This window comes from Ranitomeya variabilis, chromosome 4 (assembly GCF_051348905.1).
Source record: "Ranitomeya variabilis isolate aRanVar5 chromosome 4, aRanVar5.hap1, whole genome shotgun sequence".
Taxonomy (NCBI): domain Eukaryota; kingdom Metazoa; phylum Chordata; class Amphibia; order Anura; family Dendrobatidae; genus Ranitomeya; species Ranitomeya variabilis.
In genome coordinates, this window is record NC_135235.1 from 226,633,911 (window position 1) to 226,660,768 (window position 26,858).

At 44.4% G+C, this 26,858-nt stretch overlaps 1 protein-coding gene across 1 annotated transcript; it reads left to right on the forward strand.

The window, feature by feature from the left end:
- The first annotated feature begins 16,481 nt into the window (after positions 1–16,481).
- Positions 16,482–25,218, forward strand: LOC143768710 (phospholipase A2 inhibitor 25 kDa subunit-like). The gene is made up of 5 exons (XM_077257364.1): positions 16,482–16,708; positions 16,861–16,974; positions 21,724–21,870; positions 23,658–23,798; positions 24,704–25,218. Exons 1-5 carry the CDS (start codon positions 16,657–16,659, stop codon positions 24,895–24,897), a joined length of 648 nt encoding a protein of 215 aa, XP_077113479.1. The 5' UTR covers positions 16,482–16,656; the 3' UTR covers positions 24,898–25,218.
- The last annotated feature ends 1,640 nt before the right edge of the window (positions 25,219–26,858 follow it).

Below are 26,858 nucleotides of genomic sequence, written 5' to 3' on the forward strand. Positions count from 1 at the left end.
GTAGTATATAGAGGATCTGTCAGCTCTCCTGTGTGGTGTAGTATATAGAGGATCTGACAGCTCTCCTGTGTGGTGTAGTATATAGAGGATCTGTCAGCTCTCCCGTGTGGTGTAGTATATAGAGGATCTGTCAGCTCTCCTGTGTGGTGCAGGTGCAGTATATAGAGTATCTGGCAGCTCTCCCTTGTGGTGTAGTATATAGAGAATCTGTCAGCTCTCCTGTGTGGTGCAGTATATAGAGGATCTGGCAGCTCTCCTGTGTGGTGTAGTATATAGAGGATCTGGCAGCTCTCCCTTGTGGTGTAGTATATAGAGAATCTGTCAGCTCTCCCGTGTGGTGTAGTATATAGAGGATCTGTCAGCTCTCCTGTGTGGTGCAGTATATAGAGTATCTGGCAGCTCTCCCTTGTGGTTTAGTATATAGAGAATCTGTCAACTCTCCTATGTGGTTTAGTATATAGAGAATCTGTCAGCTCTCCTGTGTGGTGCAGTATATAGAGGATTTGGCAGCTCTCCTGTGTGGTGTAGTACATAGAGGATCTGTCAGCTCTCCTGTGTGGTGTAGTATATAGAGGATCTGTCGGCTCTCCTGTGTGGTGTATAGTGTTGAGCATTCCGATACTGCAAATATCGGGTATCTGCCGATATTCGCTGTTACGGAATTCCGATACCGAGTTCCGATATTTTTGTGATATCGGGAATCGGAAGTTCCCAGTGTATGGTTCCCAGGGTCTGGAGGAGAGGAGACTCTCCTTCAGGCCCTGGGATCCATATTCATGTAAAAAATAAAGAATTAAAATAAAAAATATTGATATACTCACCCCTCCGGCGGACCCTGGACCTTAACGGTGTAACTCGCAGCCTCCGTTCCTAAGAAAGCAGTGAGTGTAGGACCTGCGATAACGTCGCGGCTTGTGATTGGTCGTGTGAGCAGTAACATGAGCTGTCACGCGACCAATCACAAGCCGCGACGTCATCGAAGGTCCTTCACTCTGCATTCTTAGGAACGGAGGCTGCCGGTTACACCGCTAAGGTCCAGGGTCCGCCGGAGGGGTGAGTATATCCATATTTATATATATTTATTCTTTATTTTTTAAAAGAATATGGATCCCAGGGCCTGAAGGAGAGTTTCGTCTCCTCCAGACCCTGGGAACCATCCAGGATACCTTCCGATATTTGTATCCCATTGACTTGTATTGGTATCGGGTATCGGTATCGGCGAGATCCGATACTTTGCCGGTATCGGCCGTTCCAATCTGATACCGATACATTCGAATATCGGAAGGTATCGCTCAACACTAGTGGTGTAGTATACAGAGGATCTGTCGGCTCACCTGTGTGGTAGAGTGTATAGAGGATCTGTCAGCTCTCCTGTGTGGTGTATTATATAGAGGATCTGGCACCTCTCCTGTGTGGTGTAGTATATAGAGAATCTGTCAGCTCTCCTGTGTGGTGTAGGATATAGAGGACCTGTCAGCTCTCCTGTGTGAGGTAGTATACAGGAGACCTCTCAGCTCTCCTGTGTGGTGTAGTATATAGAGGATCTGTCAGCTCTCCTGTGTGGTGTAGTATAAAAAGGATCAGTCAGCTCTCCCGTGTGGTGTAGTATATAGAGGATCTGTCAGCTCTCCTGTGTGGTGTAGTATATAGAGGATCTGACAGCTCTCCTGTGTGGTGTAGTATATAGAGGATCTGTCAGCTCTCCTGTGTGGTGTAGTGTATAGAGGATCTGTCAGCTCTCCTGTGTGGTGTAGTATATAGAGGATCTGCCAGCTCTCCTGTGTGGTGCTGTATATAGAGTTTATGTTAGCTCTCCTGTGTGGTGTAGAATATAGAGGATCTGTCAGCTCTCCTGTGTGGTGTAGTATATAGAGGATTTGAGAGCTCTCCTGTGTGGTGTAGTATATAGAGGATCTGTCAGCTCTCCTGTGTGGTGCAGTGTAAAGAGGATCTGTCGACTCTCCTGTGTGGTGTAGTATTTAGAGGATCAGTCAGCTCTCCCGTGTGGTGTAGTATATAGAGGATCTGTCAGATTTCCTGTGTGGTGTAGTACATAGAGGATCTGGCAGCTCTCCACTGTGGTGTAGTATATAGAGGATCTGTCAGCTCTCCTGTGTGGTGCTGTATATAGAGTTTATGTTAGCTCTCCTGCGTGGTGTAGAATATAGAGGATCTGTCAGCTCTTCTATGTGGTGTATTGTAGAGAGAATCTGTCAGCTCTCCTGTGTGGTGTAGTATATAGAGAATCTGTCAGCTCTCCTGTGTGGTGCAGTATATAGAGGATCTGGCAGCTCTCCTGTGTGGTGTAGTATATAGAGGATCTGTCAGCTCTCCTGTGTGGTGCAGTGTAAAGAGGATCTGTCGACTCTCCTGTGTGGTGTAGTATATAGAGGATCAGTCAGCTCTCCCGTGTGGTGTAGTATATAGAGGATCTGTCAGATTTCCTGTGTGGTGTAGTACATAGAGGATCTGGCAGCTCTCCACTGTGGTGTAGTATATAGAGGATCTGACAGCTCTCCTGTGTGGTGTAGTATATAGAGGATCTGTCAGCTCTCCCGTGTGGTGTAGTATATAGAGGATCTGTCAGCTCTCCTGTGTGGTGCAGTATATAGAGTATCTGTCAGCTCTCCCTTGTGGTGTAGTATATAGAGAATCTGTCAGCTCTCCTGTGTGGTGCAGTATATAGAGGATCTGGCAGCTCTCCTGTGTGGTGTAGTATATAGAGGATCTGGCAGCTCTCCCTTGTGGTGTAGTATATAGAGAATCTGTCAGCTCTCCCGTGTGGTGTAGTATATAGAGGATCTGTCAGCTCTCCTGTGTGGTGCAGTATATAGAGTATCTGGCAGCTCTCCCTTGTGGTTTAGTATATAGAGAATCTGTCAACTCTCCTATGTGGTTTAGTATATAGAGAATCTGTCAGCTCTCCTGTGTGGTGCAGTATATAGAGGATTTGGCAGCTCTCCTGTGTGGTGTAGTACATAGAGGATCTGTCAGCTCTCCTGTGTGGTGTAGTATATAGAGGATCTGTCGGCTCTCCTGTGTGGTGTATAGTGTTGAGCATTCCGATACTGCAAATATCGGGTATCTGCCGATATTCGCTGTTACGGAATTCCGATACCGAGTTCCGATATTTTTGTGATATCGGGAATCGGAAGTTCCCAGTGTATGGTTCCCAGGGTCTGGAGGAGAGGAGACTCTCCTTCAGGCCCTGGGATCCATATTCTTGTAAAAAATAAAGAATTAAAATAAAAAATATTGATATACTCACCCCTCCGGCGGACCCTGGACCTTAACGGTGTAACTCGCAGCCTCCGTTCCTAAGAAAGCAGTGAGTGTAGGACCTGCGATAACGTCGCGGCTTGTGATTGGTCGTGTGAGCAGTAACATGAGCTGTCACGCGACCAATCACAAGCCGCGACGTCATCGAAGGTCCTTCACTCTGCATTCTTAGGAACGGAGGCTGCCGGTTACACCGCTAAGGTCCAGGGTCCGCCGGAGGGGTGAGTATATCCATATTTATATATATTTATTCTTTATTTTTTAAAAGAATATGGATCCCAGGGCCTGAAGGAGAGTTTCGTCTCCTCCAGACCCTGGGAACCATCCAGGATACCTTCCGATATTTGTATCCCATTGACTTGTATTGGTATCGGGTATCGGTATCGGCGAGATCCGATACTTTGCCGGTATCGGCCGTTCCAATCTGATACCGATACATTCGAATATCGGAAGGTATCGCTCAACACTAGTGGTGTAGTATACAGAGGATCTGTCGGCTCACCTGTGTGGTAGAGTGTATAGAGGATCTGTCAGCTCTCCTGTGTGGTGTATTATATAGAGGATCTGGCACCTCTCCTGTGTGGTGTAGTATATAGAGAATCTGTCAGCTCTCCTGTGTGGTGTAGGATATAGAGGACCTGTCAGCTCTCCTGTGTGAGGTAGTATACAGGAGACCTCTCAGCTCTCCTGTGTGGTGTAGTATATAGAGGATCTGTCAGCTCTCCTGTGTGGTGTAGTATAAAAAGGATCAGTCAGCTCTCCCGTGTGGTGTAGTATATAGAGGATCTGTCAGCTCTCCTGTGTGGTGTAGTATATAGAGGATCTGACAGCTCTCCTGTGTGGTGTAGTATATAGAGGATCTGTCAGCTCTCCTGTGTGGTGTAGTGTATAGAGGATCTGTCAGCTCTCCTGTGTGGTGTAGTATATAGAGGATCTGCCAGCTCTCCTGTGTGGTGCTGTATATAGAGTTTATGTTAGCTCTCCTGTGTGGTGTAGAATATAGAGGATCTGTCAGCTCTCCTGTGTGGTGTAGTATATAGAGGATTTGAGAGCTCTCCTGTGTGGTGTAGTATATAGAGGATCTGTCAGCTCTCCTGTGTGGTGCAGTGTAAAGAGGATCTGTCGACTCTCCTGTGTGGTGTAGTATTTAGAGGATCAGTCAGCTCTCCCGTGTGGTGTAGTATATAGAGGATCTGTCAGATTTCCTGTGTGGTGTAGTACATAGAGGATCTGGCAGCTCTCCACTGTGGTGTAGTATATAGAGGATCTGTCAGCTCTCCTGTGTGGTGCTGTATATAGAGTTTATGTTAGCTCTCCTGCGTGGTGTAGAATATAGAGGATCTGTCAGCTCTTCTATGTGGTGTATTGTAGAGAGAATCTGTCAGCTCTCCTGTGTGGTGTAGTATATAGAGAATCTGTCAGCTCTCCTGTGTGGTGCAGTATATAGAGGATCTGGCAGCTCTCCTGTGTGGTGTAGTATATAGAGGATCTGTCAGCTCTCCTGTGTGGTGCAGTGTAAAGAGGATCTGTCGACTCTCCTGTGTGGTGTAGTATATAGAGGATCAGTCAGCTCTCCCGTGTGGTGTAGTATATAGAGGATCTGTCAGATTTCCTGTGTGGTGTAGTACATAGAGGATCTGGCAGCTCTCCACTGTGGTGTAGTATATAGAGGATCTGACAGCTCTCCTGTGTGGTGTAGTATATAGAGGATCTGTCAGCTCTCCCGTGTGGTGTAGTATATAGAGGATCTGTCAGCTCTCCTGTGTGGTGCAGTATATAGAGTATCTGGCAGCTCTCCCTTGTGGTGTAGTATATAGAGAATCTGTCAGCTCTCCTGTGTGGTGCAGTATATAGAGGATCTGGCAGCTCTCCTGTGTGGTGTAGTATATAGAGGATCTGGCAGCTCTCCCTTGTGGTGTAGTATATAGAGAATCTGTCAGCTCTCCCGTGTGGTGTAGTATATAGAGGATCTGTCAGCTCTCCTGTGTGGTGCAGTATATAGAGTATCTGGCAGCTCTCCCTTGTGGTTTAGTATATAGAGAATCTGTCAACTCTCCTATGTGGTTTAGTATATAGAGAATCTGTCAGCTCTCCTGTGTGGTGCAGTATATAGAGGATTTGGCAGCTCTCCTGTGTGGTGTAGTACATAGAGGATCTGTCAGCTCTCCTGTGTGGTGTAGTATATAGAGGATCTGTCGGCTCTCCTGTGTGGTGTATAGTGTTGAGCATTCCGATACTGCAAATATCGGGTATCTGCCGATATTCGCTGTTACGGAATTCCGATACCGAGTTCCGATATTTTTGTGATATCGGGAATCGGAAGTTCCCAGTGTATGGTTCCCAGGGTCTGGAGGAGAGGAGACTCTCCTTCAGGCCCTGGGATCCATATTCTTGTAAAAAATAAAGAATTAAAATAAAAAATATTGATATACTCACCCCTCCGGCGGACCCTGGACCTTAACGGTGTAACTCGCAGCCTCCGTTCCTAAGAAAGCAGTGAGTGTAGGACCTGCGATAACGTCGCGGCTTGTGATTGGTCGTGTGAGCAGTAACATGAGCTGTCACGCGACCAATCACAAGCCGCGACGTCATCGAAGGTCCTTCACTCTGCATTCTTAGGAACGGAGGCTGCCGGTTACACCGCTAAGGTCCAGGGTCCGCCGGAGGGGTGAGTATATCCATATTTATATATATTTATTCTTTATTTTTTAAAAGAATATGGATCCCAGGGCCTGAAGGAGAGTTTCGTCTCCTGCAGACCCTGGGAACCATCCAGGATACCTTCCGATATTTGTATCCCATTGACTTGTATTGGTATCGGGTATCGGTATCGGCGAGATCCGATACTTTGCCGGTATCGGCCGTTCCAATCTGATACCGATACATTCGAATATCGGAAGGTATCGCTCAACACTAGTGGTGTAGTATACAGAGGATCTGTCGGCTCACCTGTGTGGTAGAGTGTATAGAGGATCTGTCAGCTCTCCTGTGTGGTGTATTATATAGAGGATCTGGCACCTCTCCTGTGTGGTGTAGTATATAGAGAATCTGTCAGCTCTCCTGTGTGGTGTAGGATATAGAGGACCTGTCAGCTCTCCTGTGTGAGGTAGTATACAGGAGACCTCTCAGCTCTCCTGTGTGGTGTAGTATATAGAGGATCTGTCAGCTCTCCTGTGTGGTGTAGTATAAAAAGGATCAGTCAGCTTTCCCGTGTGGTGTAGTATATAGAGGATCTGTCAGCTCTCCTGTGTGGTGTAGTATATAGAGGATCTGACAGCTCTCCTGTGTGGTGTAGTATATAGAGGATCTGTCAGCTCTCCTGTGTGGTGTAGTGTATAGAGGATCTGTCAGCTCTCCTGTGTGGTGTAGTATATAGAGGATCTGCCAGCTCTCCTGTGTGGTGCTGTATATAGAGTTTATGTTAGCTCTCCTGTGTGGTGTAGAATATAGAGGATCTGTCAGCTCTCCTGTGTGGTGTAGTATATAGAGGATTTGAGAGCTCTCCTGTGTGGTGTAGTATATAGAGGATCTGTCAGCTCTCCTGTGTGGTGCAGTGTAAAGAGGATCTGTCGACTCTCCTGTGTGGTGTAGTATATAGAGGATCAGTCAGCTCTCCCGTGTGGTGTAGTATATAGAGGATCTGTCAGATTTCCTGTGTGGTGTAGTACATAGAGGATCTGGCAGCTCTCCACTGTGGTGTAGTATATAGAGGATCTGTCAGCTCTCCTGTGTGGTGCTGTATATAGAGTTTATGTTAGCTCTCCTGCGTGGTGTAGAATATAGAGGATCTGTCAGCTCTTCTATGTGGTGTATTGTAGAGAGAATCTGTCAGCTCTCCTGTGTGGTGTAGTATATAGAGGATTTGAGAGCTCTCCTGTCTGGTGTAGTATATAGAGTATCTGTCAGCTCTCCTGTGTGGTGCAGTGTAAAGAGGATCTGTCGACTCTCCTGTGTGGTGTAGTATATAGAGGATCAGTCAGCTCTCCCGTGTGGTGTAGTATATAGAGGATCTGTCAGCTCTCCTGAGTGTTGCAGTATATAGAGGATCTGACAGCTCTCCTGTGTGGTGTAGTATATAGAGGATCTGGCAGCTCTCCACTGTGGTGTAGTATATAGAGGATCTGTCAGCTCTCCTGTGTGGTGTAGTATATAGAGTATCTGTCAGCTCTCCTGTGTAGAGTACTATATACTGGATCTGTCAGCTCTCCTGTGTGATGTAGTGTATAGAGGATCTGTCAGCTCTCCTGTGTGGTGTAGTATATAGAGGATGTGTCAGCTCTCCTGTGTGGTGTAGTATATTGAGGATCTGTCAGCTCTTCTGTGTGGTGGAGTATATAAAGGATCTGTCAGCTTTCCTGTGTGGTGTAGTATATAGAGAATCTGGCAGCTCTCCTGTGTGGTGTAGTATATAGAGGATCAGGCAGCTCTCCTGTGTGGTGTAGTATATAGAGGATCTGTCAGCTCACCTGTGTGGTAGAATATATAGAGGATCTGACAGCTCTCCTGTTTGGTGTAGTATATAGAGGATCTGTCAGCTCTCCTGTGTGGTGTAGTATATAGAGGTTCTGTCAGCTCTCCTGTGTGGTGTAGTAAATAGAGGATCTGTCAGCTCTCCTGTGTGGTGTAGTATATAGAGGATCTGTCAGCTCACCTGTGTGGTAGAGTATATAGAGGATCTGACAGCTCTCCTGTTTGGTGTAGTATATAGAGGATCTGTCAGCTCTCCTGTGTGGTGTAGTGTATAGAGGATCTGTCAGCTCTCCCGTGTGGTGCAGTATATAAAGGATCTGTCAGCTCTCCTGTGTGGTGTAGTATATAGAGGATCAGTCAGCTCTCCCGTGTGGTGTAGTATATAGAGGATCTGTCAGCTCTCCTGTGTGGTGCAGTATATAGAGGATCTGACAGCTCTCCTGTGTGGTGTAGTATATAGAGGATCTGGCAGCTCTCCACTGTGGTGTAGTATATAGAGGATCTGTCAGCTCTCCTGTGTGGTGTAGTATATAGAGTATCTGTCAGCTCTCCTGTGTAGAGTACTATATACTGGATCTGTCAGCTCTCCTGTGTGATGTAGTATATAGAGGATCTGTCAGCTCTCCTGTGTGGTGTAGTATATAGAGGATGTGTCAGCTCTCCTGTGTGGTGTAGTTTATAGAGGATCTGTCAGCTCTTCTGTGTGGTGGAGTATATAAAGGACCTGTCAGCTCTCCTGTGTGGTGGAGTATATAGAGGATCTGTCAGCTCACCTGTGTGGTAGAGTATGTAGAGGATCTGACAGCTCTCCTGTTTGGTGTAGTATATAGAGGATCTGTCAGCTCTCCTTTGTGGTGTAGTATATAGAGGTTCTGTCAGCTCTCCTGTGTGGTGTAGTAAATAGAGGATCTGTCAGCTCTCCTGTGTGGTGTAGTATATAGAGGATCTGTCAGCTCACCTGTGTGGTGTAATATATAGAGGATCTGACAGCTCTCCTGTTTGGTGTAGTATATAGAGGATCTGTCAGCTCTCCTATGAGGTATAGTGTATAGAGGATCTGTCAGCTCTCCTGTGTGGTGTAGTATATAGATGATCTGTCAGCTCTCCTGTGTAGTGCTGTATATAGAGGTTATGTTAGCTCTCCTGTGTGGTGTAGAATATAGAGGAACTGTCAGCTCTTCTATGTGGTGTAGTTTCTAGAGGATCTGTCGGCTCTCCTGTGTGGTGTAGTTTAGAGAGGATCTGTCAGCTCTCCTGTGTGGTGCAGTGTATAGAGGATCTGTCGACTCTCCTGTGTGGTGTAGTTTATAGAGGATCTGTCTGCTCTCCTGTGTGGTGTAGTGTATAGAGGATCTGTCAGCTCTCCTGTGTTGTGCAATATATAAAGGATCTGTCAACTCTCCTGTGTGGTGTAGTATATAGAGGATCAGTCAGCTCTCCCGTGTGGTGTAGTATATAGAGTATCCGTCAGCTTTCCTGTGTGGTGTAGTATATAGAGGATCTGACAGCTCTCCTGTGTGGTGTAGTATATAGAGGATCTGGCAGCTCTCCAGTGTGGTGTAGTATATAGAGGATCTGTCAGCTCTCCTGTGTGGTGTAGTATATAGAGGATCTGTCAGCTCACCTGTGTTGTAGAGTATATAGAGGACCTGTCAGCTCTCCTGTGTGGTGTAGTATATAGAGGATCTGTCAGCTCTCTTGTGTGGTGTAGTATATAGAGGATCAGTCAGCTCTCCCATGTGGTGTAGTATATAGCGGATCTGTCAGCTCTCTCACGTGTGGTGTAGTATATAGAGGATCTGTCAGCTCTCCTGTGTGATGTAGTATATAGAGGATCTGTCAGCTCTCCTGTGTGGTGTAGTATATAGAGGATCTGACAGCTCTCCTGTGTGGTGTAGTATATAGAGGATCTGTCAGTTCTCCTATGTGGTGTATTGTATAGAGGATCTGTCAGCTCTCCTGTGTGGTGCAGTGTATAGAGGATCTGTCAGCTCTCCTGTGTGGTGCAGTGTAAAGAGGATCTGTCGACTCTCCTGTGTGGTGTAGATTATAGAGGATCTGTCTGCTCTCCTGTGTGGTGCAGTGTAAAGAGGATCTGTCGACTCTCCTGTGTGCTGTAGATTATAGAGGATCTGTCAGCTCTCCTGTGTGGTGCAGTGTAAAGAGGATCTGTCGACTCTCCTGTGTGGTGTATTGTAGAGAGGATCTGTCTGTTCTCCTGTGTGGTGTAGTGTATAGAGGATGTGTCAGCTCACCCGTGTCGTGCAGTATATAAAGGATATGTCAGCTCTCCTGTGTGGTGTAGTATATAGAGGATCAGTCAGCTCTCCCGTGTGGTGTAGTATATAGAGGATCTGTCAGCTCTCCTGTGTGGTGCAGTATATAGAGGATCTGACAGCTCTCCTGTGTGGTGTAGTATATAGAGGATCTGGCAGCTCTCCACTGTGGTGTAGTATATAGAGGATCTGTCAGCTCTCCTGTGTGGTGTAGTATATAGAGTATCTGTCAGCTCTCCTGTGTAGAGTACTATATACTGGATCTGTCAGCTCTCCTGTGTGATGCAGTGTATAGAGGATCTGTCAGCTCTCCTGTGTGGTGTAGTATATAGAGGATGTGTCAGCTCTCCTGTGTGGTGTAGTATATAGAGGATCTGTCAGCTCTTCTGTGTGGTGGAGTATATAAAGGATCTGTCAGCTCTCCTGTGTGGTGTAGTATATAGAGAATCTGGCAGCTCTCCTGTGTGATGTAGTATATAGAGGATCAGGCAGCTCTCCTGTGTGGTGTAGTATATAGAGGTTCTGTCAGCTCACCTGTGTGGTAGAATACATAGAGGATCTGACAGCTCTCCTGTTTGGTGTAGTATATAGAGGATCTGTCAGCTCTCCTGTGTGGTGTAGTATATAGAGGTTCTGTCAGCTCTCCTGTGTGGTGTAGTAAATAGAGGACCTGTCAGCTCTCCTGTGTGGTGTAGTATATAGAGGATCTGTCAGCTCACCTGTGTGGTAGAGTATATAGAGGATCTGACAGCTCTCCAGTGTGGTGTAGTATATAGAGGATCTGTCAGCTCTCCTGTGTGGTGTAGTGTATAGAGGATCTGTCAGCTCTCCCGTGTAGTGCAGTATATAAAGGATCTGTCAGCTCTCCTGTGTGGTGTAGTATATAGAGGATCAGTCAGCTCTCCCGTGTGGTGTAGTATATAAAGGATCTGTCAGCTCTCCTGTGTGGTGCAGTATATAGAGGATCTGACAGCTCTCCTGTGTGGTGTAGTATATAGAGGATCTGGCAGCTCTCCACTGTGGTGTAGTATATAGAGGATCTGTCAGCTCTCCTGTGTGGTGTAGTATATAGAGTACCTGTCAGCTCTCCTGTGTAGAGTACTATATACTGGATCTGTCAGCTCTCCTGTGTGATGTAGTATATAGAGGATCTGTCAGCTCTCCTGTGTGGTGTAGTATATAGAGGTTCTGTCAGCTCTCCTGTGTGGTGTAGTAAATAGAGGACCTGTCAGCTCTTCTGTGTGGTGTAGTATATAGAGGATCTGTCAGCTCACCTGTGTGGTAGAGTATATAGAGGATCTGACAGCTCTCCAGTGTGGTGTAGTATATAGAGGATCTGTCAGCTCTCCTGTGTGGTGTAGTGTATAGAGGATCTGTCAGCTCTCCCGTGTGGTGCAGTATATAAAGGATCTGTCAGCTCTCCTGTCTGGTGTAGTATATAGAGGATCAGTCAGCTCTCCCGTGTGGTGTAGTATATAAAGGATCTGTCAGCTCTCCTGTGTGGTGCAGTATATAGAGGATCTGACAGCTCTCCTGTGTGGTGTAGTATATAGAGGATCTGGCAGCTCTCCACTGTGGTGTAGTATATAGAGGATCTGTCAGCTCTCCTGTGTGGTGTAGTATATAGAGTACCTGTCAGCTCTCCTGTGTAGAGTACTATATACTGAATCTGTCAGCTCTCCTGTGTGATGTAGTATATAGAGGATCTGTCAGCTCTCCTGTGTGGTGTAGTATATAGAGGATGTGTCAGCTCTCCTGTGTGGTGTAGTATATAGAGGATCTGTCAGCTCTTCTGTGTGGTGGAGTATATAAAGTATCTGTCAGCTCTCCTGTGTGGTGGAGTATATAGAGGATCTGTCAGCTCACCTGTGTGGTAGAGTATATAGAGGATCTGACAGCTCTCCTGTTTAGTGTAGTATATAGAGGATCTGTCAGCTCTCCTGTGTGGTGCAGTGTAAAGAGGATCTGTTGACTCTCCTGTGTGGTGTAGTATATAGAGGATCAGTCAGCTGTCCCGTGTGGTGTAGTATATAGAGGATCTGTCATCTCTCCTGTGTGGTGCAGTATATAGAGGATCTGACAGCTCTCCTGTGTGGTGTAGTATATAGAGGATCTGGCAGCTCTCCACTGTGGTGTAGTATATAGAGGATCTGTCAGCTCTCCTGTGTGGTGTAGTATATAGAGTATCTGTCAGCTCTCCTGTGTAGAGTACTATATACTGGATCTGTCAGCTCTCCTGTGTGATGGTGTATAGAGGATCTGTCAGCTCTCCTGTGTGGTGTAGTATATAGAGGATGTGTCAGCTCTCCTGTGTGGTGTAGTATATAGAGGATCTGTCAGCTCTTCTGTGTGGTGGAGTATGTAAAGGATCTGTCAGCTCTCCTGTGTGGTGTAGTATATAGAGAATCTGGCAGCTCTCCTGTGTGGTGTAGTATATAGAGGATCAGGCAGCTCTCCTGTGTGGTGTAGTATATAGAGGATCTGTCAGCTCACCTGTGTGGTAGAATATATAGAGGATCTGACAGCTCTCCTGTTTGGTGTAGTATATAGAGGATCTGTCAGCTCTCCTGTGTGGTGTAGTATATAGAGGTTCTGTCAGCTCTCCTGTGTGGTGTAGTAAATAGAGGATCTGTCAGCTCTCCTGTGTGGTGTAGTATATAGAGGATCTGTCAGCTCACCTGTGTGGTAGAGTATATAGAGGATCTGACAGCTCTCCAGTGTGGTGTAGTATATAGAGGATCTGTCAGCTCTCCTGTGTGGTGTAGTGTATAGAGGATCTGTCAGCTCTCCCGTGTGGTGCAGTATATAAAGGATCTGTCAGCTCTCCTGTGTGGTGTAGTATATAGAGGATCAGTCAGCTCTCCCGTGTGGTGTAGTATATAAAGGACCTGTCAGCTCTCCTGTGTGGTGCAGTATATAGAGGATCTGACAGCTCTCCTGTGTGGTGTAGTATATAGAGGATCTGGCAGCTCTCCACTGTGGTGTAGTATATAGAGGATCTGTCAGCTCTCCTGTGTGGTGTAGTATATAGAGTACCTGTCAGCTCTCCTGTGTAGAGTACTATATACTGGATCTGTCAGCTCTCCTGTGTGATGTAGTATATAGAGGATCTGTCAGCTCTCCTGTGTGGTGTAGTATATAGAGGATGTGTCAGCTCTCCTGTGTGGTGTAGTATATAGAGGATCTGTCAGCTCTCCTGTGTGGTGTAGTATATAGAGTACCTGTCAGCTCTCCTGTGTAGAGTACTATATACTGGATCTGTCAGCTCTCCTGTGTGATGCAGTGTATAGAGGATCTGTCAGCTCTCCTGTGTGGTGTAGTATATAGAGGATCTGTCAGCTCACCTGTGTGGTAGAGTATATAGAGGATCTGACAGCTCTCCAGTGTGGTGTAGTATATAGAGGATCTGTCAGCTCTCCTGTGTGGTGTAGTGTATAGAGGATCTGTCAGCTCTCCCGTGTGGTGCAGTATATAAAGTATCTGTCAGCTCTCCTGTGTGGTGTAGTATATAGAGGATCAGTCAGCTCTCCCGTGTGGTGTAGTATATAAAGGATCTGTCAGCTCTCCTGTGTGGTGCAGTATATAGAGGATCTGACAGCTCTCCTGTGTGGTGTAGTATATAGAGGATCTGGCAGCTCTCCACTGTGGTGTAGTATATAGAGGATCTGTCAGCTCTCCTGTGTGGTGTAGTATATAGAGTACCTGTCAGCTCTCCTGTGTAGAGTACTATATACTGGATCTGTCAGCTCTCCTGTGTGATGTAGTATATAGAGGATCTGTCAGCTCTCCTGTGTGGTGTAGTATATAGAGGATGTGTCAGCTCTCCTGTGTGGTGTAGTATATAGAGGATCTGTCAGCTCTTCTGTGTGGTGGAGTATATAAAGTATCTGTCAGCTCTCCTGTGTGGTGGAGTATATAGAGGATCTGTCAGCTCACCTGTGTGGTAGAGTATATAGAGGATCTGACAGCTCTCCTGTTTGGTGTAGTATATAGAGGATCTGTCAGCTCTCCTGTGTGGTGCAGTGTAAAGAGGATCTGTTGACTCTCCTGTGTGGTGTAGTATATAGAGGATCAGTCAGCTGTCCCGTGTGGTGTAGTATATAGAGGATCTGTCAGCTCTCCTGTGTGGTGCAGTATATAGAGGATCTGACAGCTCTCCTGTGTGGTGTAGTATATAGAGGATCTGGCAGCTCTCCACTGTGGTGTAGTATATAGAGGATCTGTCAGCTCTCCTGTGTGGTGTAGTATATAGAGTATCTGTCAGCTCTCCTGTGTAGAGTACTATATACTGGATCTGTCAGCTCTCCTGTGTGATGGTGTATAGAGGATCTGTCAGCTCTCCTGTGTGGTGTAGTATATAGAGGATGTGTCAGCTCTCCTGTGTGGTGTAGTATATAGAGGATCTGTCAGCTCTTCTGTGTGGTGGAGTATATAAAGGATCTGTCAGCTCTCCTGTGTGGTGTAGTATATAGAGAATCTGGCAGCTCTCCTGTGTGGTGTAGTATATAGAGGATCAGGCAGCTCTCCTGTGTGGTGTAGTATATAGAGGATCTGTCAGCTCACCTGTGTGGTAGAATATATAGAGGATCTGACAGCTCTCCTGTTTGGTGTAGTATATAGAGGATCTGTCAGCTCTCCTGTGTGGTGTAGTATATAGAGGTTCTGTCAGCTCTCCTGTGTGGTGTAGTAAATAGAGGATCTGTCAGCTCTCCTGTGTGGTGTAGTATATAGAGGATCTGTCAGCTCACCTGTGTGGTAGAGTATATAGAGGATCTGACAGCTCTCCTGTTTGGTGTAGTATATAGAGGATCTGTCAGCTCTCCTGTGTGGTGTAGTGTATAGAGGATCTGTCAGCTCTCCCGTGTGGTGCAGTATATAAAGGATCTGTCAGCTCTCCACTGTGGTGCAGTATATAGAGGATCTGTCAGCTCTCCCGTGTGGTGTAGTATATAGAGGATCTGTCGGCTCTCCCGTGTGGTGTAGTATATAGAGGATCTGTCAGCTCTCCTGTGTGGTGTAGTATATAGAGGATCTGTCAGCTCTCCTGTGCAGCGTAGTATATAGAGGATCTGTCAGCTCTCCTGTGTGGTGCAGTATATAGAGGATCTGTCAGCTCTCCCGTGTGGTGTAGTATATAGAGGATCTGTCAGCTCTCCCGTGTGGTGTAGTACATAGAGGATCTGTCGGCTCTCCCGTGTGGTGTAGTATATAGAGGATCTGTCAGCTCTCCTGGGTGGTGTAGTATATAGAGGATCAGTCAGCTCTCCTGTGTGGTGTAGTATATAGAGGATCTGTCAGCTCTCCTGTGTGGTATAGTATATAGAGGATCTGTCAGCTCTCCTGTGTGGTGTAGTATATGGAGGATCTGTCGGCTCTCCTGTGTGGTGTAGTATATGGAGGATCTGTCGGCTCTCCTGTGTGGTGTAGTATATAGAGGATGTGTCAGCTCTCCCGTGTGGTGTAGTATATTAAGGATCTGTCAGCTCTCCTGTGTGGTGGAGTATATAGAAGATCTGTCAGCTCTCCCGTGTGGTGTAGTATATAGAGGATCAGTCAGCTCTCCTGTGTGGTGTAGTATATGGAGGATCTGTCGGCTCTCCTGTGTGGTGTAGTATATAGAGGATCTGTCAGCTCTCCCGTGTGGTGTAGTATATTAAGGATCTGTCAGCTCTCCCGTGTGGTGTAGTATATAGGGGATCTGTCTGCTCTCCTGTGTGGTGTAGTATATAGAGGATCTGTCAGCTCTCCTGTGTGGTGTAGTATATAGAGGATCTGTCATCTCTCCTGTGTGGTGTAGTATATAGAGGATCTGTCAGCTCACCTGTGTGGTAGAGTATATAGAGGATCTGTCAGCTCTCCAGTGTGGTGTAGTATATAGAGGATCTGTCAGCTCTCCTGTGTGGTGTAATATATTAAGGATCTGTCAGCTCTCCTGTGTGATGTAGTATATAGAGGATCTGTCAGTTCTCCTGTGTGGTGTAGTATATAGAGGATCTGTCAGCTCTCCTGTGTGATGTATTATATAGAGGATCTGACTGTCAGCTCTCCTGTGTGGTGTAGTATATAGAGGATCTGTCAGCTCTCCCGTGTGGTGTAGTATATAGAGGATCTGTCGGCTCTCCTGTGTGGTGTAGTATATAGAGGATCTGTCAGCTCTTCTGTGTGGTGTAGAATATAGAGGATCTGGCACCTCTCCTGTGTGGTGTATAGAGGATCTGTCAGTGAGTGTATTCTGTATATAGCTGCATTTTGAGCCCGAAGAATGATTGTGTCTGATGGGCCCAAGCTATTCCAGTCTGATTTTTGGAAGGGGTTTATATAAGCTTTTACTTTGAAGACACATTTGCGTTTTTACCAAGGGTTAAAGACAGAAAGGAGGATTACATAGTTTGCATATCAAATAGTTACATTACATAGTTTACACGGTTGAAAAAAGACCTTACGACTTACGAGTTCAAACAAGGGATGGGAAAGGGTGGGGAGTGCAGAATCTAACTTTCGTTTCTTAGCAAGTCTGTTTTCCATTTCCGTTGGTTTAATATGTTCCCCGCCCAATAAAACATTAATAAATTAATTTGTTTGATAAAAGATTTTCATTTCTTGATAGCACCGGTCTACAAAGAGCAGAACGATGAGCTCCCTGATTGCAATCCTCGGCTTATTCTTGACCATCACAGCAATAAGTACGTTTTCTGAAACATTGTAATGCGAAGAACATATCTTTATTCTTTATTTGTGATTGAAGATTTTTCTCGGATGTCGCTGATCTCAGTGAGGTTGGAGACCAGAATGTCATGAATGATTAATCCACTGACCGACGGGCTTTTCTCTTTAGGTGACGCTCTCTTGTGTACGCAGTGCATGTCCACATCCTCCTCATGCTCGGGCGATAGCAGGACTTGTCCATCAGGCCACGTATGTGCATCTCAATATTCTGAAACCACTGTTGGTGAGTGATAGGATTTACTCCATTTATTGGCGTTTCTTACATAATTTAGTCTAAAGTTAATTTCCCTTACTCAATTTCTCACCATTTTTAATAAGTGAATGCGCACATTCTGCAATATTTTTTTTCATTTTTCCAAGAGCAGATTTCACTGTTTTTTTTATTTTTTTTGTAAAAAACTGTAGCTATTATTTGTACCATTTTGTGGTTAATAGGACTTTACAATCATTCTTTATTGCATTTTCAGTGAAATTAAAAATGCTTACATTTTAAATTTTTTGTGATTTACTGTTTGCAAGATAAAATAAGATTTTTTTTTATTGTACTGATCATTACAGATACAGTGATACAAGATTTTAATTTTTTTAGGTGTTTTTTAGTTAAAATAAATAACTTATTTTTCCGAAAAAGTGTATTTTTCAATTTTTGTAACTTTTTTTCAACACTTAGAACTTGAACTCAAGATCTCCTAATTGCATTGGTTGCTTTGGTAATATTCTGTCCTAAATAAAATGAATCCAGCTAACCATACAACATATCCCTATTGTTCAGAGGCTGTAGAACGCTGTTTCAAAGCGTGGAAGTAATCAATGAGAAAGAACAGGGATCCAACTCAACGAACTGTGAGCAATCTTTATTCAGATGGATAGAAGCTGGAGGACAAAACAAGGCTTCTTCACATGACAGGCGGCATCAACGCGTTTCGAGTGACCTTGTATAATAAATAAATAAAGATTGTTCACAGTTCGCTGAGCTGGATACCTGTTCATCCTCTTTAATATTCTGTACTAAATATGCAATATAGAGAATTTTCCAATCTATCAGCATAAGGGCTGGTGCACACAACCGTAAAAATCGGATAAGTGCTAGCCATCATTTTGACGGATTGCACTCATATTATTCTATGAGGCAGCGCACCCGTCCAATTTTTCTTCTTCGGACAAAGTCAGTCCGAGGAAAAAAATCAAGCCATGCACAAATTGCCTTTCGATAATTGGATGGCACTCACTCATTCGTATCGATGGGTCCGTGGAGAAAATCAAACTGTTGTCGGCTAACGTCCAAATGCTGTTCGATTTTCATTGAAACACTGAATGGAGAAAAGGGATATTTTTTGTGTTTTTTTTCGTTCTCCACATCGAAGAAAATCTCAGATTACACTCTGATCAAATCTTACAAGAGTGTGATTAACCTAATGATTTTCTCAGATGGAGAACATACGGTCATATGCACGAGCCAAGGTCCATTAGGTTTTGAGCTACTGTAGACTCCAAGGTCATTCTTATTTCTAGCTATCATCGGACCCCTGCGGGGAGATGATGGTGTTCTAAAAGGGAAAGATCTCGTTCTGTCTTAGGGTACTGTCACACAGTGGCACTTTTGTCGCTACGACGGTACGATCCGTGACGTTCCAGCGATATCCATACGATATCGCAGTGTCTGACACGCAGCAGCGATCAGGGACCCTGCTGAGAATCGTACGTCGTAGCAGATCGTTTGGAACTTTCTTTCGTTGCTGGATCTCCCGCTGTCATCGTTGGATCGGTGTGTGTGACACCGATCCAACGATGCGTTCGCTTTTAAACAGGGTAAACATCGGGTTACTAAGCGCAGGGCCGCGCTTAGTAACCCGATGTTTACCCTGGTTACCATCGTAAAAGTAAAAAAAAACAAACAGTACATACTCACATTCCGGTGTCCGTCAGGTCTCTTGCAGTCTGCTTCCCGCTCTAATTGACTGCCGGCCGGAAAGTAAGAGCAGAGCACAGCGGTGACGTCACCGCTGTGATCTGCTTTCACTTTACGGCGGCACTCAGTCAGAGCGGGAAGCAGACGGCAAGGGACCTGGCGGACACCGGAATGTGAGTATGTACTGTTTTTTTTTTTTTTACTTTTACGATGGTAACCAGGGTAAACATCGGGTTACTAAGCGCAGCCCTGCACTTAGTAACCCGATGTTTACCCTGGTTACCCGGGGCCTTTGGCATCGTTGGTCGCTGGAGAGCGGTCTGTGTGACAGCTCTCCAGCGACCACACAACGACTTTCCAACGATCACGACCAGGTCGTATCGCTGATCGTGATCGTTGGAAAGTTGCAGAGTGTGACAGTACCCTTACTCATTACTTTCTGTGATCACTTTGTTCATGGCAAGTAAACAGTCAAATAAGCCTTGCAAACACTCTAATCCCCCTGATACAGCCCTTTTTGCAGGGATGTTGCTAAGCAGGTTTCTGCTGTGGATCCTCATCTCTGATCAAACATCTATAAAGACGTGAATGGGTTGTGCAATGGCGAGAAGTGGTTAATAAACACCGTATTGGCAAGCATGCCACAAATCAGAATCCTAACCCCTTTCATCACTAAAAAATAAATAAAGGGAACAAAAAAAGTATAAGGTAAAAAAAAAATTCCTCCACCATGATGTGAGCTTTAAAACTGGGCAGATACCGGCTGAGTTATACATTCATCTCTAACAGCAGAGGTCAGAGCCAGCTTTATTCCCTAAGGGGATTGGAATAGAAAGAATAAAGCTAAAAAAAAAGGTTTAAAAAAAAAAAAAGAAAAATAAACATTCAAATCAACTGTAAAAGTAAGGCTAAGTTCACACTGGGTGTTTTTGCTGCATTTTTTATGATAATTTTCAGCTGCTTTTTACAGTACCAGCAAAGCCTATGAGACTCCAGAAATCTCATGCACACACATTTTTTTTGTCAGTATTTTGTGCTTTGCATGTTTTTTTTTTTGTAAAAGAGAGCATGTCACTTCTTTCAGCATTTTTTCTGTGTTTTTCACCCATTGAAATGAATGGGTGGTGTAAAAATGCTGAAAAAAACGCACCAAAAATGCAGATATCATTTTTGCAGCTTTTTTGGTACCAAAACATCATTTTTTGCAATAAGACTTTTTTTCAATGATAAACTTTATCAGCATGAGCAAGAGACAAATCTAGCATACCAAAACTGAAAAAAAAACCCTAGAAAAACGCCATTAAAAAAAAGGAAAACACACTGCAAAAATGCCCAGTGTGAATGTAAGGTCCAAACTATCAAAATGCAAAAATTATTTAAACCATATAGTCAACGCCATAAAAAAAATAATTCAAAACACCATAATTGCTATTTTGATCAGCACAACTCATCCAAAAAATGGAATAAAAGACAATCAAAATGTCATATGAACATACTAGGATTAGGAATGTTTGGTGTTTGAGAAGCGTAGGTGTCTCAAAGTGTCCTGCAGGAAAAAAAAAACACTCCTAGGGATGGTCAGATTCAACTTTCCCTGTGTCATATGATAAGACTCATGTCTAACCAGGTCAAACAGTTCTAGCTTTTGGTGAGTACAGTGCAGATTAGCAGAGCAAAGCATGTGCCATTATAAAGACCCCTTGCAGCTCTCCTCTCACAGCACTGTCAGCTCGGCTTTGCTTCCCTTATGTTTAAAAAATAGAGTTGCGTTCTATGTTAAGCAGCCAAATTAATAATAACAAAAAACATATCAGATTGGAATTAGCATTTTCAAAATGACCTGCAAAGTCAGGTGTGGAGAGCATCATATTTTGGGGGGGTGTGGGTTCATAGCACTGTGTGGGAGTTGTTGGGGCATAATACTGTGTGTAGGGGAACTGTGTGTGCATAATACTGTGTGGGGGTATTGTATTGTTAGAGGACCTGTAGTGGGATCATTATCTGTGTGATATATACTGTTGTGGCATGATATTGTGTGGGGGCATCATACTATGGGGATATTTTTGCAGTGTGGGGGAACTGTGGTAGCTTCATATTGTGGGGAGACCCATGGGTGATGTGGGCACATCATACTGTTGTGAATGACTGGGGACATCATAACTTTAGGGGCAACTGTGGTGGCATCCTACTGTGGGGGTGATTTGTGACACCATACTGTGTGGGAGTGTGACTGTTGGAGTATAATATTTTGTTGGGGGGTCACTGTGAAGTTAGTGGATACTATGAAAAAAAGCTGTGTAAGGGAATTCACTATGAGGATTTCATACCATTTATAGGGGACATTTTGGGGGCATCTTACTGTATGTTAAAAATTTAGAGTGGGTGACTTTAGTAGGGGCAAAATTACTGTGAACGTGCTGCAAAACATGTCCTTCTCCCTGACTTTAAAAGTTGTCAGCTATGCCATTTTAACTTTCTGTCACCTATGTGCTGTAACTCATCTTGTTCCACTATTTTTTTTGTTTGTTTGCTTTTCTTGGGGGTGAGAATGGAGGTGGGGGAGAGGCAAGTTAGAACTCTTGCAATGGGTCTTTATCATTTCTTTGTAAACCTCTGTGTACTATACTCTATGGTGATGAGAAGGAGTAGCAGAAAGATTGTTCTGAGCTTTCTGAGAAGTCTTTTGAGTCACTCTAGTGACTGTGCTGGATGCACAGCTGCACTGCTTAGTACCGCTGTATAAAGTCTTCCATGCTGATGCTTCTGCCTGTGTACTAGCTAAATAATGAAGAGTAGGTTTGTGTATGTGTATCACTGTGCTGTGTAGCTGTGTATGGGAGACATCATAGTAGCCAGTCTCAGAGTCAATAGCAAATTAAGAAATGGAGCATGGATGGCAAAACCGGTGAAAATTGTATGCATATGCATTGGACAGCTTATTCTGAAAATATACAATTACTCTTCAAAGAAACCCTTCTGAACAATAGATCCAATCACCTGTATGGTTTATATTATTTTTTTAAAAATGTAGAAAATGATAATGTTTGTTATGTTTTCCTCTAGGTGGAGAGAGAACAGAACTGTTACTCAGAGTATGCTCACCATCATCTGAATGTAGCATTAAGGGCAGTATAAGCACAGCACAGCTACAATTAAGGATGGCCGCTTCATGTTGCGAGACTGATAACTGTACTCCGAACCTTCCAGCATGTAAGTCAGCAATCTCTGATTTTTTTCTATTTGAACCCCTAAGGCTACTTAAACACTAGCGTCGGGCACTGCACGTCGCAATGCTTCGTTGTGGAGAAAAAACGCATCCTGCAAAGTTGCCTGCAGGATGCGTTTTTTCTCCATAGACTTTTATTAGCGATGCATTGCGACGCAGTGCCACACGTCGCAACCGTCGTACGACGTTTGCGTCGTGTTTTGGCGCACCAGCGGCACAAAAAAAGTTACATGTAACTTTTTTTGTGGGCCTAGTCTGCCATTTTCGACCGCGCATGCGTGGCCGAAACTCCGCCCCCTCCTCCCTGGACCTTGCAATGAGGCAGCGGAAGCGTTTTAAGACTGCTTCCGCTGCCCAAGTCGGGCATTTTTTTCACAGTACGCGTCGGTACGTCGGGCCGACGCAGCTCGACGGCCCCGTACCGATGCTAGTGTGAAAGCAGCCTAATTTGCAAAAGGAAATGATCCACTGACTCTAGTACTCCACTAAAGGTACCTTCACACTTAGCGACGCTGCAGCAATACATGCCGATCACTGCAGTGTCGCTGTTTGGTCGCTGGAGAGCTGTCACACAGACAGCTCTCCAGCGACCAACGATGCCGAGGTCCCCGGGTAACCAGGGTAAACATCGGTTTGCTAAGCGCAGGGCCGCGCTTAGTAACCCGATGTTTACCCTGGTTACCATCGTAAAAGTAAAAAAAACCAAACAGTACATACTTACATTCGCGTTCCCCGGCGTCCACTTCCCTGCACTGACTGTGAGTGCTGGCCCTAACAGCAGAATGGTGACGTCACCGCTGTGCTGTGCTTTCACTTTACGGCCGGCGCTCAGTCAGTGCAGGAAGCGGACGCCGGGGGACGCGAATGTGAGTATGTACTGTTTGTTTTTTTTACTTTTACGATGGTAACCAAGGTAAACATCGGGTTACTAAGCGTGGCCCTGTGCTTAGTAACCCGATATTTACCCTGGTTACCATTGTAAAACATCGCTGGTATCGTTGTTTTGCTGTCAAACACAACGATACACAGCGATCTGATGACCAAATAAAGTTCTGAACTTTAACCAACTACCAGCGATATCACAGCAGGATCCTGATCGCTGCTGCCTGTCAAACACAACGATATCGCTAGCCAGGACGCTGCAACGTCACGGATCGCTAGCGATATCGTTTAGTGTGAAGGTACCTTAAAGACTATCACCAGCAGAGAAGACCAGCAAGGGGAAGATTTAAATAGTAGCACCTGCAATGAGATAGGATAGACTACATAACAAATGAAAAACACCTACTGTCCAAAAGGAATGGACAAAGGCAAAAGGTAATCAGCACCTGAAGAGCGACAGAACATGTTGTGGCTCGGAGGACAGAGATGCCAAAAACAGAGCTCAGGATTGGCAATCTGTGCGCTTCATGGAAACTCGATGTTCAATGAGCAGTCCAGTCTTGTAATGTTCCCACAGATGTGTTCACTCTTACCTTATCTTCAGAAGATTAAGGATTCCATTTCTTTAAAAAAAACAAAATCAATTCAATATTGAAACATGTTAGCAAAACTCTTGACATGATGCAATCCACGAAGCGTCCATTGAGTGGCCGTATATAGACACACCTAGCATAGACATCTCATGGCAGAGTATCACAAAATCATGCTTTTTTTTCAAGCTGGTCAAGGAAGTTGAAAATTCTTCATGAGTATATACATAAAAAACATGATGGTATAAATTTAATGGATAAAAAAGTCTACTTTCCACTTTTCCCTTTTATTTCTTGAGTGCCAACAAAGAGCACCAACTCCAATGAACTGGTCTGCCGATCCTGCATATCCGCAGACTCCACCTGGTGTCACACGCCGGATACTGTACAATGCACCGGAGATGAGAATATGTGTCTTCTCCAATCAACAAAGATATCAGGTACTAAAACTTATTTTTTTTTTAAAATTCACTTTAAAGGGAACCAAGGATAAGGACCAATGGGTCTTCTTCATATTTTATCATCACTGGACTAGTGAGGACAAAATAATTCTCCAATTTGCCCACTATAGACCAGGAAAATGATTTACTGTCCCCAATAATTACATTTGTAGCATTTATTTTTGATTCGTTTTTGTTGCGATGATACTGTATATACAATCTGTGTTATGCGCCTTTTCATATAAAGAGGTTGTCCACTACTTCTACATTGATGGTCTATCTTTAGGATAGGTCATCAATGTCTGATCGGAGGGGGTGTGACACCATGCTCGCCCATTGATCATTTGTCCTAGGTGCCGGCGGTGGCCGGAAGTGCTCAGTTATAGATTTGCACCCTCTACTGATAGTAACCACAAGCCCTCCATTCAAATTGAAAGGGGTGGATGTGCAATACCCAGCCGCGGCCACTATAAGTAGATGGAGCTGTTCCATAACCGATCAATTCCAGCCACCACTTGCACCGAGAACAGCTGATCAGCATGAAGCCCAGTGTCGCACTCCCACAGATCAGACATTGATGATCTATCCTAAGTCTAGGTCATCAATGTTAATTTAGTGGACCACCTCTTAACTATTGCTATACCTGTAAGAAGCATTGACATATCATTTTCATTCTGCTTATTGACGTTGAGCTCTCTCAGTAGTGAGACCACTGAAAAAAATATATTTTATTTTGAGACTGTAAAATTTAATACGTCAGAGAGTCGGATAAAATATGAATAATATACTTTGCAAAATATACATTACATAAACTGAATTTGAAAAATTGTAAATCAGACAACTATTAAAAATAGCCATTCACAATGCTATGTGTGTAAAATCTTTTATTGCATTCATTTATGTAGGAAGCGCCTCAGCTTCAACAGCAATTCGGGGATGTGCAACAAAATCCATCTGTGATCTCGGCAGCCAGACTTCAACCTTTGCTGGTTTAACACTGGACGTTAAAACCGTCTGCACAAGTGGCAGCAACAGTGTACACAAACTCATCCTGAATCCGGCCGTTGTGTGTTTTCTACTTCTAAAATTGTTTTTCTAATACTTTATTTTAGGGATTCTTGGAAGAATGAGGCCAAAACAATTCAGAGAGTAGTATGTTATGTAATATTCTTTAACTTAGCTTGGCTAGAAAATGTACAAGAACCAAAGTATGTCATTTTTTTTGCCTCTGTTCTTTTACTCTTTGTCTCTTGTCTATTTTTCTTTACTCTTTGAAATCGAAATTTCCAAATTTCTTCTAAGTTTAACCTTCTCCTCCTTTTACAAATTTAGCTTGAACTGATCTAATAAGTTATAATCCAAGATTTCCTTAAGAAACGTTAACAAAATGTAAAGAACAATAAATCAATACAACACCAAAGAGTTTGGGTCTTGTATGTTTTGTTTTTTTTACTATTGGGCGCATAACTAATAAGTTCAAGAAGAGGTTATTGTTTTTTTTCTTCTACAAAGCGTGTTTTGGGGTTTATTTCATGTGTTTTTTAAGAGCTCAACATTTTTTTCTTGTTAACATATTTGCATAAAGTTTGCCTCTTTTTTTACATTGGCGGACTACGCTTTAGGTATTGTAATTTTTTATGTTCTTTTATGTCCCGATATAAGAGGAAAAAGTCAAGAAATACAAGGGAATATGTCTATGTTTTTCTGAATTTCTTTTTAGAAACGAGGACTAGTTAAACACCTTTTAAGCAACTTTCCTTTTTTATAACAATTATTTTTTCACATCAGGTATGTTGTTTTTAAGAATGTGGGCTGCAAACAGTGATTGGGACAAGCAATGCTTTTCAATGTTTTATTTATTTTCTTTTCCTGCTTTATTTCTGAATTATTTAGGACAATATGTTGCTGATAAGATCATAAAAGACCTAAAAGGCTCATTTTAACATTTATCTACATTTTTTTCTACTGTTTACAACAGAAAATTCCAGCGAATCTTTCCTACTTGGCAATTAAAAACCATTTTATTCTTTCATCTTTAAAATAATCCATATGGCAGAAGTACTTAATATACACAGAGGGATCAAAAAAAGGGCACACTGCTGCTTTATGTGTGCAGAGAACGCGTTTTGACCTTCTTAGGTCTTCTTCTAGGTCTCAAGTGTGATCATTGTGCAAGGAAATAATATACCCTGCTCTTAGAAACTCAGTCCAATTAGGAATCTGGTAATTTACCGTATTTTTCTGACTATAAGACGCACTTTTTCCCAAAAAAAATTGTGAGGAAAATGGGGGGTGCATCTTATAGTTGGAATGCAGGCTTACCGGCAGTGTGGCGGCGGCAGAGGTGCGGGGATGATGTGGCGCGGTGAGCGGTATGGCGTGAGCAGGGTCCCATCCACATTTAAGGTGACGCCGCAGCCCGGTATTGAAGGAGAGCAGCAGAGCTGGGTGAGTCACGGCTTTCCCGGTGGCAGCGGCCATCTTCCTGAGGCCGCACGTGCGCAGATTGAGTTTTCTGCTTCCTGGGGCTTCAGGAAAATGGCCGCGGGAGGCCGCGTGTGCGCAGATTGAGATCGCAGAGGCCATTTTCCTGAAGCCGAGTTCACAGACTGAGATCTCGGCTTCAGGAAAATGGCCGCAGCGATCTCCATCTGCGCACGCACGGCCTCCTGTGGCCATTTTCCTGAAGCCCTTGGAAGCAGAGTACTGAATCTGCGCACGCGTGGCCTCATGATGATAGCCGCCGCCACCAGGAAAACCGTGACTTACCCAGCTCTGCTGCTCTCCTTCAATACCACCGCGGCGTCACCTCAAATGTGGAAGGGACCCTGGCCGCCGCCACCTGAGAAAGTGACCGCTCATCTGCCGTCGCCACAGCACTACCACAACCTCCCCATGGACACCAAGCCATGGCGTCGCCCACCTAAGCAGGAAGAGACCCTGCTCAGGTGCACGCCGTACCGCCCACCGCACCTCAGCATCACCGCACCTCTGCTGACACCATGCTTCCTGTGACCCTGCTCTGCCACTGCCTGCCCTCAGGTAAGAGATCTTAAATTC